General features: G+C 45.9%; 1 protein-coding gene across 2 annotated transcripts in view; it reads left to right on the top strand.

Annotated features, from left to right (window-relative positions):
* Window positions 1–8,990, top strand: part of OLFM4 (olfactomedin 4) — a 49,992-nt gene extending 41,002 nt beyond the window's left edge. For both annotated transcript variants that reach the window (XM_081917857.1, XM_081917856.1), the window contains one exon: window positions 6,522–8,990. In XM_081917857.1, the coding sequence (XP_081773983.1) occupies window positions 6,522–7,330 (809 nt within the window). In that variant the 3' untranslated portion in view covers window positions 7,331–8,990. The remainder of the gene's footprint in view (window positions 1–6,521) is intronic.
* Window positions 8,991–18,124: the final 9,134 nt, after the last annotated feature.

Raw genomic sequence — 18,124 nt, forward strand, 5'->3', positions numbered from 1 at the left:
AATAAAACACTTCCCCACTGGTCAAAAGTACAAAGAACGGTCAAAATTTTGACTTCAGTTTATTAAGCAGATTGCTTGCAAGGTTCCTGAATGAGTCTCCCACCCTACCCAACCCGTTGAGCTTTAGCTCAATGACTCTTACCACATTCCAGAATGGCTCCTAATTTTGGAGGCGGGGGACCTTTGTCAGAGGTAGCAAGATTCAGTGATAACTCACTGATGCCAGAATTTAATACATTCAAGTTATCTACATAACATAATGGAGGATCTTGTTGAAACTGCCTTTGTGATCTCCTGCTCATCACAATCTTGGGAAATACATTTCCTGCACTATCAGTATGGTTGCAGTATGCTAATGAAATGGGCCATAAGGGAAATCAGTCTCAGATAATCACCATGGCAAAGTGTAGAAGACACTTCAATGACCACAGATTAACAGGGACCCCTGACCCATCAGGTAGTGTAGTGGCTTCTGTTATGCTCTTGGACGGCTCCCTTCATTTCAGTTGGGCTTATTCAGAAAATCTTCTGATGAACAGCACACCATTCTGCTGAACTATCTCTGCTGCCATTTTCACAAGACCCAGGATTTGCCCTCTGAGTAGGCGGCTGCTGCCCATTCCCTCGTGATGGGACAGTCTCTGGTACTTTACATGCTTGTGGGGACCTGTGACCCTCCAGTGTTGTTGGGCTGCAACCACCATTGTCCTAACGTGCGTGTTCAGTGGCTAGAGAGGATGGGATTTGTAGTCTAATAATATCTAGAGGCCCACAGAAAACAGTCCCTGGTTTATAAGGTACAAAGTGGGTCAGGAAAAAAGTTACGTGTTTTGTATGAGGGGCAATTCATCTCAGAAAGATCTTATTATTTTTGTTCACCACATGCTTCTGTTTCCTTGCTAGAAGGATAAATGAAGTGATGGAAGACAAAGTTTCATTGTTCAAAACACCTTCTTGAACTTACTTGCCTTTCAGGCAGCAGCTGCATTTTCTCTCTGAAGGATGAGGAACCCTTTTGTCTGTCAGGTCAAGTGGGGCTGGGGAGAGAGAGATTTAAAACATACACAGATATACAAAAGATCTGAAACAACACCTCTGAAGCCCAGAAAGGGCATTACTCTCCTTCAAGAAACAGCTAAAAAACTTGAATTTTGAGTCACAGTTGTGTGTGCAGGGGGAGAGGCTGTATGCTTTTTGCACTAGTCATTTTCCAACACACAAAAATCTCTCCCACTAGCTGTCTTTTCATCCTTTTGGGGGGGGGGGTTGCTGGATGAGCTTTCACAATAAATATACATCTGTATGGGGGAAAGCAGTCAGAGTAAGTCTGAACAAAAGAAACTAGTATGCCACTAATTTGTTTAAAATTACTGCCCTCCACAGCAAGGCTACTTTTCCATATTATTTTAAAACAAGGCTGTTGGGGGTTTATTGTTACCTACATGTGCATGTAATCTCTAATTTGCCCCTGACTTGACTGCAACACCCAGTTAGCTGGGGAGCAGGAGGACCCTGTAATTTCCCTTACTTTCTAAGTGGGTGGGGGCTTTGTGGGTTTACAGCTTCCTTGCACTCATCGAAGCAGGTGAGAGCAGATAGTTAAGTACATTCTCCCAGCATACTTAGCTCCATGTGTATATCTGCCAGGGCATTTGGCTTCCATTTGCTTTGGGTTCATCTTATATTTATAATGTTTGTATTAAACTGGGTGATTTTTTTGTCCTGATTCCAATGCTTTCCTTTTTCTCCTCTCTCTTTCCTTGATATTTTGTGGCGGGTGTGAAGAGTGCCTAGGATCCCAGAGCTGTCTAAGCTTATGAATCTAATGAGACTATATAAAGTTTAACGGCTATGGCAGAGCTTTAGAAAGTCACCTCGTGGGATGCTCTGTTGTAAAGCTTCTCTTGTGGCTGTGCTCAATAGAGTGGATTAGCCTAGTTTGCAGCAATGTTAAAACAAAATATGTCCTCCATTTTGCTTGCAAATTTCTAACTCAATGCTCATTCCAAGGAAGAAAAAAGCATTTGGCATACTGAATTGCACCCTCATTTTCTGAAGAACATTTTGGCAAATCATTGACATTTTCATCTGTTTAACAATTCTCCCCTCCAAAAATAGTGTTTTGTCTTATCTACACAATTACTTCACTGTAGATCAGTGCTAAATAAAAGCATATTTGATATGCCTCTGACTTCTAGCATGGCCACTGACTACTGTAAACATGATTATAATGCCATGAACAAGTGCACCTGTTTCAAAAAAGGGAGCTGCTGCCTTGTAGGTGCATCTGCCCTCTTTACACATGCACACCTTATAGATAAGATGGCAGGGTATTATTTTTTCCTGTAGTGTTTTCTAATGTGAAAAAGTGTTTTACAAGTCTAATGTCATTTATACTTTCCTGTGAGACTGAGAAGTAACCAATGGTTGCTGGTGTAACTCAGTTGGTAGAGCATGAGTCTCTTAATCTCAGGATCATGGGTTCAAGCCCCATGTTAGGCAAAAGATTCCTAGATGACCCTAGGGGTTGCTCCAACACTACAATTCTATGATTCTATGCCCAATGAGCGTCAGGGCTGAGTAGGAATCTTAATGGAGCTATCCTATGTCCATGGCTGTAGCCAGGATTTTTGTTAGGGGGGCAGGCTTTCGTTAGGGGAGGGAGAACCTCACATGTGTAATGATTTGTAGAGATTTTTATTGATTTACAGGGGGCGGATGCCCCCCTTCCCCCTGGCTATGCCCATGCCTACACCTGTCCTGTTTCTGGGAAGCTGTTGCCTAAAGCGGTCTAATGTGCTAGAGACACCTGCCTGTCTGTCTCCACCTCTTCTCCCTTCTCCCTTTCCCTTCATGTAAAGTTATGATGAAAGCCTCTTGCAGTCTAAGTCTTAGACTTAGACAATTCAGGAAATAGCAAGAAAGAGTGTTTTAGCATGGATCTCATTAAGCTTATTTCAGTTTTATCCTGCTTTAGCTTTCATGACTTACTTCAAAGACTCCTGAGAATAGTGAAAGTGCTTAAAATTTCTTTGTTTGGTGATGGCCTTGATGGTTTAGCAAGTACGTGAGAAGGGTCCAGAGAGGAGTATGCTCATTTCCTTCCAATTTGCAGAAGGTGGTCTGAAGCAGGGAGCCTGCTGTGCTTTGGGAAAACCTTTGAGAGCTGTGTTTGTCCAGGGATCTGAAAAGCATGTATGGAAGTCTCCCTGCTTCAGAAGATTGCTTTCCCTGTGCTAAAAGATGATGGGAAAGGTGACAGTGGGATGTAGCTCATGGATATGTCCCTGCTGACTGTCCCACTCTTGGGTTTCCTGAGCTCAAAATGTAGTGCTTGAAGATCAAGGGAAGTAATAGTGCCACTGTATTCTGCTCTGGTCAGACCTCACCTGGAGTACTGTGTCCAGTTCTGGGCACCACAGTTCAAGAAGGACACTGACAAACTGGAATGTGTCCAGAGAAGGGCAACCAAAATGGTCAAAGGCCTGAAAACAATGCATTTGTCTTTCAGGGCAAAGGCTTGTGCTCAAATCACTTCCACCACAATGACTTTCAGTCTTTGCCGTTTAAGAAAGGGAAGAAAGATTCCTGGTCCCTCTCCCAGAACTGCAGTCCTCAGTATCTGGAAAAGCACCCATATACTCTCTTAGTGCCCCTTCAAACATTGCAAGGATTGTGGGTACATGTGTGTGAATATGCTGTGTGCTTCTGAGATTCCCTGAAATTTGTAAGTGCTTTGCTAAGCTTTTCCTGATGACTGTGTACATGTCATGGGAAAGTGTGAGGGCTCCCCATTATCTGTGAGTTATACTTGAGGTGAAAGAAAAACTAGCATGGCTCCAGCATATTGTGGGGGACCACAGGAGTTTACTAAGTATATGAACATATATCTGCTAATTCCCCTAGTTGTGTGTGAAACATTTCTTAACTCCCCTGCATTGACATGCATGCTGTCCCATGGTCAAGCTTTGAAAACAAGTGACAGCTTGAATAATGGATGTACATTTATTTCTTATGCCTTCCAATATTTACAAAGTGAGAGGATGCTTTGTTTTCTTCTACTCCCCTCCACCCCACCCTGTTCTGCTCAGTATGCCTACATTAAAGAAACTCAACAGCAACACAGTATTCAGATCTAGTACAAGAAATGGATAATCTACCCTGACTATTTGTGTGCATGTTGAAAAGGCTGTTTTGTTTTTAAAAAGAAAAGCCTAGACTGGATATTGAACCTCAAACTATGTTTGATGTTAATAAACCAAACCCACTTCTAACTTTAATAATTCATGTATTATTTCATAAGTAAAGAACAAACAAATGTTCAGGAAAGAGATCTCTTTAAGGGGAAAAATAAGATCTTCTTATTTCTTTTGTACCATAAAAAGCCTTTTGGCTGAATACATGATTGTTTTTTATTTATGAAACAATGCATGAATTATTAAGATGAAGCTAGATCCGTGCTTGGTTTAATGACATGAAAAATTATTTTAGGCTGAATCTATGCAACTTGCTGTGGACATTTTTATATCTTTTTTGCAGCTTCTTAAAAAGTAAGTTGCAGATTTATGCATGCCGTTAATAAGCATTTAATTTGAAAATAACATTACTGATTTAGGTGCACTAATTCATAATGTGTTGACAGTTAAGGGCAAACTATAAATTATAGTGGCTTCTCTGCTGTGTAAAGAGCTCCCATTGATTTAGCGAGCTGGTAAGTGGCACAACATTTAGCAGTAAACCTGGATCATAAAACTACATATTATATTCCTGTATTGTGCTGATGGAGGTATATATAACTCTAAGTACAGAAGTGTAGGTATGCCAAGAGCTGAGATCATGTGGATTGCATGTGAGTTGGGCAGTCCCCAGTTCAGTTTTTGCCTTACCATGAACTCTCTCAGGGTTGGATTTGGCAACTCTCCCATCAATAGTCTGGGGATAGCAATCAACAATGGCCTGAGCTGCTGTAAGGGTGACTAAAGGCTCGTTCACACTTCTACTTGCCCCATGTCTAGAAAGCATGGGTCCCTGGGTTTTCCCAGGAACAAATGGAAGTGTGGATGAGCCCTGAGTAACATTTGTCTTATAGACTCACTACAATCAGATCAGGAGGTTGAACTCCACAGCTTCATATTGCAGGTAGAGGATTGCATATTTAAGGACAAGATTTAGCTTTCTACCTGACATGCTAGTTTTCTATGTGCAGCTGTTTTTTATTGTTGTTTTTGGAGGTGGAGGTTCTATCATGCCCTTCTCCTGTGCATTCTGAAATAGTACAGCCTAGAAGCAGTTTTGCCAAATGGTAATATGCTTTGTCTAGAGCAATGATGGGAACCTATGGCCTTCCAGGAGTTGTTTGACTCCAGTTCCTATCAGCCCTAGCTAGAATGGGCAATGGTCAGGGATGATGGGTTTTGTAGTTTAGTAATACCTGGAGGCCACAGGTTACCCCCCCATCTAGAAACTCTCTAAAGTGTTATATAAATGCTTGATGTCATTACGTTAACAACCATTTCTTTTCAATACTATTGACCCTGGGAATGCATTGTCCTCCTGTTTTAGCAATATGTTTGCTTGGGAGTCAGAATGGTGGATAAAGTCAATTCAATTCACATTTAAAGGCAAACCTGCTTAATCCACACTTTGCAAAACAATATGAGAACTGAAACACAGCCATCCTTCTGGACATGACACTCTTAGTCAATTTTGCCCGGAATGATTCATTTAATCTCTGGGGGGAAACCCCCGTGATTGCAATAGGTTTTCTCTAGATATGTTCCAAACTGATGCGTTGCCAAGACACCTGGTCTGGAGTGAGGGTCTGTGACATGAGAGGTAATAACTAGCCAAGACCAGGGAGAAGAGTCGGTGGAGGAAGATTGGAAGAAATTTAAAGACTATCTACAGAAACATTGTAAAATTAATGAATGTTAGAAGGATGTTGGAATGAAGCTATGTGGTTTTAGCAGAAAGGTTATAAAGGTTTAGGAAAAAACAGACTGTTAATTGGTGAAAGGAGGGAAAGTTAAGTTATATTATATTAAGATAAATTACAAGACAAAAATTGGAAAAGATGGAAAGGATTTGCTGAAATAGCTAACCAAACTAGAATACAAAAAAGGGAGGTGTGAGGAGGTCAAGGAAACAAGCAAATGAAAGATAAGTTATGGGAAGGCTTGATGTGTTTTTTACTTGTTTCTATTTTTCTGTTTTTTTCTGTTTCTCTTTTTTTTCTTATTGTGATGTGCTGTTTTGTTTTTGTTTAATATGGTGCTTTTATTTTTTATTTTTGTAACTTTTAAAACTTTAATAAATATTATTTTTTAAAAAGAGAGAGGTAATAACTAGCCAAGAGCAGGGTGGGAGGTAGAAATGAGGGTGAAGAAGTGGTGGTGAGTGACTGAGGACACAAAGCAAGTGAGAGGTGAAGATTTTAGAGACATAAGTTATTTCACTGCCAGAGATACTCAGAATCTTTGAACTGCATATGTGCAACACACTCTGTTTTTGGTTGGTTTCAGGAAGCTGCAGTCATGGTGGAATTACAAATGCCAGCCAGCCCTTTGTGATTCAGCTAAACTGGAGAGGATTTGACTACAAATATGGTGCCTGGGGAAGATATACCTCTCCCCTGAACCCTGAAAAGGAGCTCTATTGGGTTGCGCCACTGAACACTGATGGAAGATACCTGGAATATTATAGACTTCATGATTCCTTTGATAATTTATTGCTGTTCAGATACTCTAATCAATTTAGAATTCTATATGGCCAGGGCAGTGGCATGGTTGCTTACAACAACTATATGTATTTTAACCAACATGGCTCAAGAGATATGAGCAAACTAGATTTAAGCACCAATACTGTGGTGCTGAAGAAAACTCTTCCAGATGCTGCTTTTAACAATCGGTTCTCATATGCAGGGGTGTCATGGCAAGATCTGGATTTTGCTGTGGATGAGAATGGATTGTGGGTAATTTACTCAAAAGAAGCTAGCACAGGTAATATCGTGATTAGCAGACTTAATGAAACAACTCTTGAGGTGATCAGTACATGGGAAACAAGGCAGTACAGGCCAGCCGTGTCCAATGCTTTTGTTGTGTGTGGTGTGCTCTATGCCACAAGGCCCATCAATACTAGGAAGGAGGAAATATTTTACACATATGACACAAACACAGGAAGAGAAGGCAGAACAAGCATCACTCTAGATAAAATGCTAGAAACAATTCAGAGTATCAACTACAGCCCTATAGATGGGAAACTTTATGTGTTCAATGATGGCTACCTTGTTCAACATCAGTTGACCTTCCAGACTCTTCCACAACAAAAGTGAAGCAGAGGAAGCAGAGGTTTGACCTGTTTGTAACTCATTTGTACTATCTCCCAATATTGCTACTACATTTCTGAGGGGTGAGGGGCAGAAATGTAATATTAACTCATGGCAACATGGAAGTTTAGAAAACTTGGGGCAAGGTCCAGCCAATGTTGAACACTTAAATTTCAATTATTTCACCAGCCTTTGCTTTATTTCATTAAGCCTTTGCTTAACATTCCCATTGAAATGAGCAGGACTTAAAACTGCTTAAGCTTGGCTTGATTGTGCCCATAACAATACGCCTTGTGTGGTTCAGACCAATTGTCCCTTTAGGTCAGTGTTCTTCCTATGTGTGATGCTCATGTCTGTTACTAGAGGGGGGGCCTGGTCTTTTTGGATTGGGGCAGGGGAATATATTCATCTCTACCTCAGGGCTTTTCTACTCCATATTATTTGCTATGCAGACTTACAACATTTCCTCTTAAAGCACCACTACTGTTATTACATTTTCCCAGTGCTCAAATTGCAGTAGTTCATTGCAGTGAGAATTTGGTTCTGCTCCCAGGCTGTGGTTTGTGTGTGTCATAGGCACCACTTGGTTAGCATTTGTGGTATCAGAATAACACATGACAACTCCTTGCCTGTACTCTCTCCCCTATTCCTGTGCCTTATAGTGACATGTTTTATATATGATTATAGTTTTAAAATATTCTTTGAATGTCATCAACACTCATCTAGACTTACTAACAATAATGAAATGTTTTAAAGTGGAAAGTTATATAAATTGTAGACTGAGGACTCTTTCATCCCTCTCCAGCATTCTGAATGGTGCTTTGCCAATTTCACTTTGGATAGTAAGAATGAAACTGATAACCTTTTTTGGGACAGGCCCTTTATGGTTACTACCCCTCTCCACTGACTCCCACAAGTATATCTTGTAAAATCTGGATGGGGCCTTAAAGTTATTGCTCAGGGATATGTGGAAGGGTCACAAAAAAATACAGTTAGTGGATAAGCTCATGAGGCATACTCCTTCTGTGAAAGCCCAGATAATAAAATTAACAAGAGCTACACAGCAAAGGATTGTTATGTTCATTTCAATGAGGCTTGCTCAAGAGAACAATCCACAAGGTAGATTGTGACCTTTATGTCCACACAGCAGAAGCCAGGCTGTATGCAAAACAATTTGCCACTAATGTAAAAGTACTGCCAATTTTAGCCAAATATTAATCTATCTCTTTGGATAGATTCCAGTCCTCAAGCTTCTTGATGTGAAAAGAGTCCTGCAAAGGTAATAAAGATTTAGGCCAAAATGGAGGCTTCCTTTTTTGGACTGGAATATATAAAAAATGGCTCATTGCTGTTGTCCCTACTTTTGGAGGAAATGGGAGAGCAATACTATTTGTTTTATGAAAAGGGGATCTTATTTGTGACATTTTGGACAACAAATTCCAAGATACTATGCAAACATTTGTAAACCCCTCCTTTGTTGTGATCAATGAGTGAATAATTGATTTTTTTGTAGCAAGAAATTATAATATGCTATGTCATATTTTGCATGTTTATTAATTATGAATAATTGTGATTAGAATTTTGAATGAACTACATACAGTAAATTTTCTATGACTTCTATATTTTGTAAATAAAAGAAAACTCTAGACCACCATCTAATACAGAATTTAGTGTGCTTTATTTCACAACTGCCTCTCTTCTACTTGTTCAATGGTTTCTTCCTGCACACTTCTGTTTGCCATATAAATATCAAATAATGAATATTTTAAAAACCCAAAAAATTAAAAGTAGATTCATAATAAAACATGGAAGTTGTGTTAGCTTGGATACTGTAAGTGCATTTGCATAAATGTGATGCTTTGCATTATTCATGTTGAATGCGGGTGTCACGGCCACCCAGGATGGGTCCCAGCTCACAAGAGACCTCACTCCGTTGCAGTTTATTTACAGGAAAAGTTTATTGAAGATTTCTGCTTCTCATACAGTTCAGCATTGTGGCCGTACGTCTGTCACGTTAGACCGCTGCACCACCCTTTGTTCTGCTCTCCACCCTTTCCGGCTGAACACCTTGCTCCAACCCCCTTTCTCTGTTCTCTCCTAATCCTGCTCCCTCCGAGAGGCTGACGACTCCACCCCCTTTACTCCGTTCCAGCTGAGACGCCTCTTGCTGCGTCTGTCTTCCACTGGGCTCCTCTCCGCTTCTCTCTTCTCCTCCCTTTTGCTTGATTAAGGTAACCCCCTTTTGAGAATCCTCTGACTCGCTGCTCAGACTCGTGGATTCCCTTAGAATTCCGTCATCTTCTTCCTCATCCTTCTGCCCCTCCTCCCACTCGCTCTCCGTCTCCTCTGTCATCTCCTCCTCTCTCCCAGAAACCCTGACATCCATCCCCCCCTCGAAGCCCCCCCTTCCCCCCTCCCGCTCGCCGGGTGCAGGTTGAGGAAAACGTGGTTCTTCCGGGGTCGGTTCAGGATACAGGTTGTCCACTTCAACGTTCTCCTCTGGCAGCTCCGTATATGTGTGTTCGAACTCGGGTTCCCCACCCAAAGACATCACAGTCTCTTCCTCCATCACTGTTTCTCCTGGCGCTGCCTGCCAAGGACCTACCATCCATCTCTGACTCCATGCCTCCCTTGGCTGATCCACCCACCAACAAGGGCCTGTCTCCTCCCCCCCCCAGTCTCGGATCCCTGGTCGGGCTTGTTTCGGGCGTATGGCCCTCGGGCGAGGAGAAACCCTCGAACGTGCTGTCCGACAAAGTGGGCGTGAAAAGCCAATCATCAAAATACTCCTCGGGCATGGGCTTGTGCGGAAAAAGTGCATGGAACTCCTCCTTCAACAGGGGTTCGTCCAACGCGTAACCCGGCACCCAGCTATTGGCAGAGGCCGGAGTGCCTTCCCTGGCGAGAAAATATTCAACTCCCTCCTCCCCCCATCTCGAGTCCAGTATCTCTGTGACCTCGTTAAGAGGTTCTGGTCTTGGCGATTCCCCCCTCTCAGGCGCCCTCCTACGTGGCTCTGGGGGTGCTCCTGACTCTTGAAACCTGTGTGGGGTTTTGTAGGGAGTGAGCACCGACCTATGAAAGACCGGGTGCACCCTGGAACCCTCCGGAAGGGCTAGACGAAAAGCCACCGGATTGATCTTAGCCTCAACTTGATATGGCCCTAGCTGCCTGTGTCCTAACTTCTTCTTGGCCAATGACCTGGCCGGCATCGCGTGGGCTGCTAACCACACCCAGTCCCCAACCTGGATGTCCTCTCCCGCCCTCCTGTGCTTATCGGCCTGCACCTTATACGCCTGTTTTGCCAGCTCCAAATGTCTCCGCAGCTCCTCGTGCACCTCTTGCAACTCCGCTGCAAACTGGTCGGCATCTTGAGGCCCCCCCCCTCCTGGTGCCGCAAATCTCGGGAAGGTCCTGGGATGACGGCCATTGTTCGCGAAGAAAGGCGTCACCCCGGTGGATGCGTGTTTCGTGTTGTTGTAGGCGAATTCAGCCATCGGCAGATAGTCCACCCACGCCGCAGGTCGCTGGTTGGCGTAGCACCGCAGGTACTGCTGCATGATCGCGTTGACCCTCTCCGCTTGACCGTTGGTTTGTGGATGCCTCGCCGATGTCAGGTTGATTTTGACGTGCAAGATGCCCAGAAGCTTTCGCCAGAAAGTGGAAACAAACTGGCGCCCCCTGTCGGACAAGACGGACTGCGGAAGTCCATGCACTCTGAAGACGTGATCGATGAAGAGCTTTGCGGTCTGTTCTGCCGTCGCCACCTTGGCACAAGGGATGAAGTGCGCCATCTTGGTGAACAAGTCCACCACCACTAACACCGCCGTCTTACCTCTGGAGCTGGGCAGGTCTGTAACAAAGTCCAACGCTACCCTCTCCCACGGTTGCTGCGGTGTCTCCAGCGGTTCTAGCAATCCCGCCTGCTTCTGGTGCACTGGTTTGGACCTCTGGCAGATATCACACCTGGCGACGTAGTCCGCCACCTCTCCTCTCATCTGGGGCCACCAAAAGTCTCTAGCCACCAACTCCATCGTCTTCTCTTTGCCGAAATGGCCTGCACTAGGGGCGTCATGCAATTGTTGCAGAACCTTGGCTCGAAGCTCGTCGGTGGGCACGTAAAGGGCACCCTTACGAGTCAAAAGTCCATCTTGCAATTGAAACTCATCGTTGTCTCGCGACCCTCCGCGTAGTTCCTCCATCTTAGACTGTGCAAACTGATCCCTTTGCAACGCGCGTCGCACCGCGTCCAGGTCGACTGCGATGGTAGCGCACGTCCACGCCTGCGGTGCGAAAATGTGCTTTGCTGCGATTGGAGCTGCTTCCTCCAAGTATTGCGGCTTTCGGGATAGCGCGTCTGCAATAACATTGGAGTCTCCTGGGATGTATTCTATTTTGAAGTCGAAGTCCGCGAAGAACTCCGCCCAGCGCATGTGTCGCTGGGTCTGCAACTTAGCCGTCCGCCAATACTCTAAGTTCTTGTGATCCGTGCGGACCTGCACCGTGTGCTTGGCTCCTATCAAGAAGTGTCGCCACGCTTTGAAAGCTGCATGAATGGCCAACAACTCCCTGTCCCATACGGTATAATTGCGCTCCGTCTTGCTGAGCTTCCGGGAGTAGAACGCACCCGGTCTCCAGTTGCCTTGTGAATCCTCTTGCAAAAGAACGGCCCCAACCGCTCTGTCTGACGCATCGGTCTCTACCCGCATGGGTCTGCCGGGATTCACGTGGAGCAGCTGCTCTTCGGAGGCGAAAAGACCCTTAAGCGTCCGGAAGGACCGCTCCGCTTGTTCGGTCCAGACGAACTTCTTCTTCTTGGAACTGAGGGTGTCAGTGATAGCCGCCGTCGCGTTCGCAAAGCCTTTAATAAACTTGCGGTAAAAATTGGCAAAGCCGATGAACCTCTGGACCTCTTTCCGATTTCGAGGGCTTTTCCAGTCCAACAGCGCTTGAACCTTAGCCCTGTCCATGGCCAGTCCCTCGTCGGACAACTTGTAGCCAAGGAAATCAACCTCTCTGACATCAAACTGGCATTTTTCCAACTTGGCGTACAGCCTGTGTTCCTTCAGCCTCTGCAGGACCTCCCTCACGTCCTTATCGTGATCCTCCGGCGATTCCGAGAAAATCAGGATATCGTCGAGAAAGCAGACACACTTTTTGTAGAGGAGACCTGCTAGCACGTGGTGCATAAATGCTTGAAAAACGTGGCTGCCATTTTGGAGGCCGAAAGGCATGACTCTGTATTCGTATGTGCCCAGAGGGGTGAACATGGCGGTCTTCCACTCATCTCCTTTCCGGATGCGGATGAGATTGTAAGCTCCACGTAGGTCCAGCTTGGTGAAAATCTTGCCCCTCCTGACGGTCGCTAAAAGGTCGTCAATCTTGGGCATGGGGAAAGCTTTGGGCTTAGTCAAGCTGTTTATGAACCTGTAATCCACTATAAGCCTTTTTTGGGGCGTGTCTTTCTTCTTCACAAAGAAAACAGGGCTGCCTCCCGCTGCTTTAGATTCCTGGATGAAACCGCGCTTGAGGTTATGGTCTATGAACTCCCGAAGCTCTTGCATTTCGTCCTCCGACATGGAGTACAGCTTGGCAGCAGGCAGTTGCGCCCCTGGCACTAAATCAATCGCGCAGTCGTAAGGTCTGTGAGGCGGCAACTTGTCAGCTTCCTTCTCACAGAAAACCTCCAAGAAGTCCTGGTACTTGTGAGGCACTGTTTGCACCATACCCAGATGCAACTGCTGCTCGGCTTCTCCTCCCTGATCGGTCTGAAAGCAATGCTGAGCACAATACGATGAACAAAAGGTGATCTGCCGCTGATACCACGCAACCGCGGGACTGTGCCTCTCCAGCCAACTCATGCCTAACACGATGGGCGTGTCCGATAAGTGGGTGACATTGAAACTAATAAGTTCTCGATGGTTGCCAATCTGCATCAGCATGGGAGGGGTTTGCTGCACCACTTGCCCCCCCAGCAACTTCCTGCCGTCTACCGTGACCACGTTCAGAGGCGTCGTTGCAGGCAGGAGCGCCATGTTGTGCTGCTTAACGAACTGCACTCCCACGAAGTCGGCGTTGCTTCCCGAATCGATCGTTATTGGAACCTCGAGGAGTCTCCCATCAGGCAGCTGGAGTGTTGCTGTGAGCAGAACTGCCGGTTTGGGAGGCAAAGGGTCCACGCTCTGCGGCGATGCTGGGGGCTTGTCTACAGATCCGCCTGGCTGAGCCCCAGGAGCTCTGCTTCCAGCCAGGCACTGTCGTTTCCCTGAAGTCGCTCCCCTGGTTGCACCTCTGCTGTCACAGTTGCCAGTGCCGCAGTGTGCTTCTGGAGCCTCTGGGGGCACTCTTTCGCCATATGGTGCGCACTGTCACAGATGTAACACTTCCTGGTTCCTCTAGGAGGCTTCGCTTTGGCTGCACCAGGGACAGGGCTCTGGGATGGCTTCTGAGCCCTAGCACCACCAATCTCCATTGGCTCCTCGCTGTCCTTCCCCATTGGCGAGGGGTGCGCACGGCTGAAATCCCTGTGCACAAAAGGGAGAGTCCTCGCTTGCGCACGCGCTTGGGGCCCGTCCTCCTCGTGCCACGGACGTCCCTCATGTCGAATTCCAATAGCTAAAGCCCGTTGCACCACGTCTTCTAGGGTCTGGGGTCTGTCCCCCCTAGCGATCTCATCCTTGATGGGGGGGCTCAATCCCTCCCAAAAAAGATCTCTGACCGGTTTACTGTCCTTTGGCCAATCTAAGGCGGTGAGCAATGCAAAAAATTTAGAGTGGTATTGGCGCACAGTCGCTTTCCCCTGCCTCAGCCCGTGCATTTGACGGCGCGCAATGTCCACATCCACAGAGGATTGAAAACAAGAATCCATCGCTTTGATGAACGCAGTTGAATTGCGACGGGCCGGTCCATCTTCGCGCCACAGATTGCGTAGCCAAGCCCTGGCCTCCCCATGCAGGTGCGAAACAATGAACCCCACTTTCTCCTCCTCATCTTTAAAATCGTGACGGAGTAAATGCAGTGCATACACGACGTCCGCTCTGAAATTGGGATAGTCTTGCAAGTTGCCATTAAAATGCGGAACCAGGGCACCCCCCCGCCGTCCAAGCGCAATGCCCTCCGCTCTGGATCCTGGGGCCCCCGCCCTGTCCGCGTGTTCCCACCTTGCCTGCAAATCCTGGCACGTCTTCTCCAAGTCGTCATTCTTCTTCTGCGAAGCAATGACTGCCGATGTGAGAGCGGTAACCTGATCCCGCAGTGCAACCAGCTGCTCCTCAGCGCTCATGGCTGCTCCCGTTCGTGAGCTTCGCAAAAAAAAATTTTTTGCTTTCAGAGAGGGGACTTACTGTCACGGCCACCCAGGATGGGTCCCAGCTCACAAGAGACCTCACTCCGTTGCAGTTTATTTACAGGAAAAGTTTATTGAAGATTTCTGCTTCTCATACAGTTCAGCATTGTGGCCGTACGTCTGTCACGTTAGACCGCTGCACCACCCTTTGTTCTGCTCTCCACCCTTTCCGGCTGAACACCTTGCTCCAACCCCCTTTCTCTGTTCTCTCCTAATCCTGCTCCCTCCGAGAGGCTGACGACTCCACCCCCTTTACTCCGTTCCAGCTGAGACGCCTCTTGCTGCGTCTGTCTTCCACTGGGCTCCTCTCCGCTTCTCTCTTCTCCTCCCTTTTGCTTGATTAAGGTAACCCCCTTTTGAGAATCCTCTGACTCGCTGCTCAGACTCGTGGATTCCCTTAGAATTCCGTCATCTTCTTCCTCATCCTTCTGCCCCTCCTCCCACTCGCTCTCCGTCTCCTCTGTCATCTCCTCCTCTCTCCCAGAAACCCTGACAGCGGGCTTATATTTATTTGGCACTGAATGTTGCAGAAAATGCATAGCTTTACCACTGGTCTGGTTTTTCTTTTCTTTTTCAATAAACTATATTTAGGCAAAGAAAAATGAAATGGAATTCTTTAGTGGGTGATGCTGTTTCTGACAGCTAGTCTAGGAAACAGCTTGGGCAGATTCCATTTCAAACCATGATGCTCACACACCACTAGACGTGGTGGCTTATGTGACTCCTAACAAAACCCAAATGGATGTGTAGAAGTAAACTGTGCAGTCTGTCAGCAAATTTTGTGTGTATTACCCAACTGGATTAGAATCTTGGGAAGGCCAGCTCAACTGACATCATGAGCATATTTCTTACCAATGTGGCCAATCTGTATAGCCCAATTTTATTCACACTGAAGATCTGAATGTTCCTCCATCTGAAAATGTCTTTCTGTACCACCCATGAGGCCAGGTGAAGTGACCACCTCAGGCAGCAGGATCCACAGAGGCAGCAGATCCTGATGCAGATCCTGGAGGGGGCACCATTTTCTGGTCTGACTTAGGTGCCAAAATGTATTGAGCTGGCCCGGTTCCATATACAAAATTGGAAGCCAGGGAGAAAAGTTCCAACCCTGTCCTCTCGCTGACATCAGGTTTTCTAGGCTGAGGAACTTCTGCATGGCATAGCTTTTTATCTAAAAATGTGTGGAATTAACTTAAAAGCTACTGTCACATTTGCTACATTTACCTGACCACCTAGTTTGATAGGAAGCAGCATGTACTGTGCAGCCACCAGGGATTCAGAAACACCAATTGCATATGTACACTTACCAGAGAGCTGTGTTTGGCCAAAAGCCCCTGTTGATTAGCACACTCTTTGTCAAACCTGTAAAATGGGCCCAAAGTCTGTCCTTACGCAATGCCTTAATTTGGGAATCCAGTATGGTGCTAATATAAATAATGAGGGGGGGGAGGAGGAGGAGGAGGAGGAGGAGGAGGAGGAGGAGAGAAGAAGAAGAAGAAGAAGAAGAAGAAGAAGAAGAAGAAGAAGAAGAAGAAGAAGAAGAAGAAGAAGAAGAAGAACTGTTTACATTGCCAGCTTAGTAGGAGATCTACTAGAGGAATCCTCATTTTGTGTTATTGGGAGCTGGTGCAGCTTAATCACCAGGAGCACATGTGTGAGCCTGAAAGTACCTGATTCAAATGGCACTTCAGATGATAGAAATGATAATAAATTAATATAATCATCGTTAATTTTTATCTTGTCCTTCCTTGAAGAGATCAAGGATGCATCTCTCATGCCCCCACCCAATTCTCTTTATCTTCACCGACTCAGTAAAGGAGGGGAGGATCCAACATGGCGGCGAAGGTAGTTTCCGGGTAATTTCGCTTACCCTCATCAAAGTTTTAAGTGGTTTTAAGCGGTTTTTATCCTCCCTTGTTTTTATCCGTGAGTTTTAATGATCTGCTGGCTGTGCTGGCTGTCTTTTAGTATCTTTTAGTACCCCGCTACTTGTGTTATCTTTGTTTTCTTTTTATCTGGGTTGCTCCGACGCCCGGACTTGCCGCCACGGCTGCCGCCGCCTCCCTAACTGGGAGAGACAAGTGAAAGGTTCTCCTGGGCATAAATCCTCTACCCTGTCGACCAGCTCTTTCCTTTAGCTTTTAGTTTATTGCATACTACGAAGTGAATTTTGCCCGACTGCTGGAACCGAGCTGTCTCGAAAATCCTAGGAACAAGGAAGAGGGGAAGGAAGAGGCTTGAACTGACTGCCTTACTGTGAGTAATTTTATGGCACCACTCTCCTGGAAGTGGTAGTATTCTTGTGAGGAAGACTAAAGGATTTAAGGAGCTTCCCAGCACAGTGCCCACGACGGTTCTCCTGCAAAATTGATTTATGGGTCACGGAAAACGTCCAAGAGACTCTGACGAGGCATTATCCTCTCCGAGGCCTAAGCAATTAAGAAAGGGTTCACCTAAAGGAGGGAGAGGCCCCGAGGAATGTACCTACTCAATAGCAACTCAAAATCGTTTTGATCCTCTAACTGCCCTTGAAACAACATCAGAAGATGAGGCCCCTGAGACGTTACAAATTGGAAACGCTAATGGTAACACAAATGGGGATGGTCCCTATCCGAAGGAGGAGTTGGTAGCCGAATCGGACTGCACAGGATGCGAGCAACTCCATCTAATAATTAGAACTCTAAACTGTATATTTAAGAGAATTGACGGCCTATCCTCTCAGCTGCATAGCCTTCAGCAAAAACTGGATGACCAGCCGGCACAGACAGCCCAAGATGGGGCAGTAGATGTTCCAGTGCGCCGGCAGAAAGCTCCACCAAACACTGATTGTATGAAGAACTGCAAATACAATCTCAACCCCGCACTGAATCGCCAATCCCTGATTCTACACCCAAGGAAGATTTCCCTAACCTTCCGGGAAAGGGACCTAAGTTGGACAACGCTACATGGGACTAAAGAGCACCTCAGATGGCTTCTAAAACTCGAGGCATCACAAATAGATCTTTGTGCTGTGCTTCCCTTAGTCCGCCAGAACAGATATCAGAGAATGATGCTGGCTTTCCACTCTGCAAAAATCCCCTCTCTTATTCTTAAGCAAAAAGTTTTTTGGAATAATCTTGGTATTTTTCCAATGAGAGTTTTCATGGATTCCAAAATTAGACCCCTCCTATCGGAGGGATTAACCAAGGAGACGGTACAACCCTCCCGCCCTGAACCACAAAAGAGGGCTGAGCTGTACACCCCATGTCTGGGCCAGTCTCATAGTACCCCCACTCCTACAACTAAACACTACGAGTGTGCCAGTAACTCTTTGACACCCCAGGAGGAAAGAGAGCTTATCGCCTCCTTTGGAGAGTTACCAGCGATGGAACAACAAGAAATTATAAATAGGCTGGATTTACTTAAACTTCAGCTCCTAAGGATCGCCTGCAACGGAGTTCCTACGAATGATACCC

Source organism: Podarcis melisellensis, assembly GCF_964234715.1.
Source record: "Podarcis melisellensis genome assembly, chromosome: 7".
Taxonomy (NCBI): domain Eukaryota; kingdom Metazoa; phylum Chordata; class Lepidosauria; order Squamata; family Lacertidae; genus Podarcis; species Podarcis melisellensis.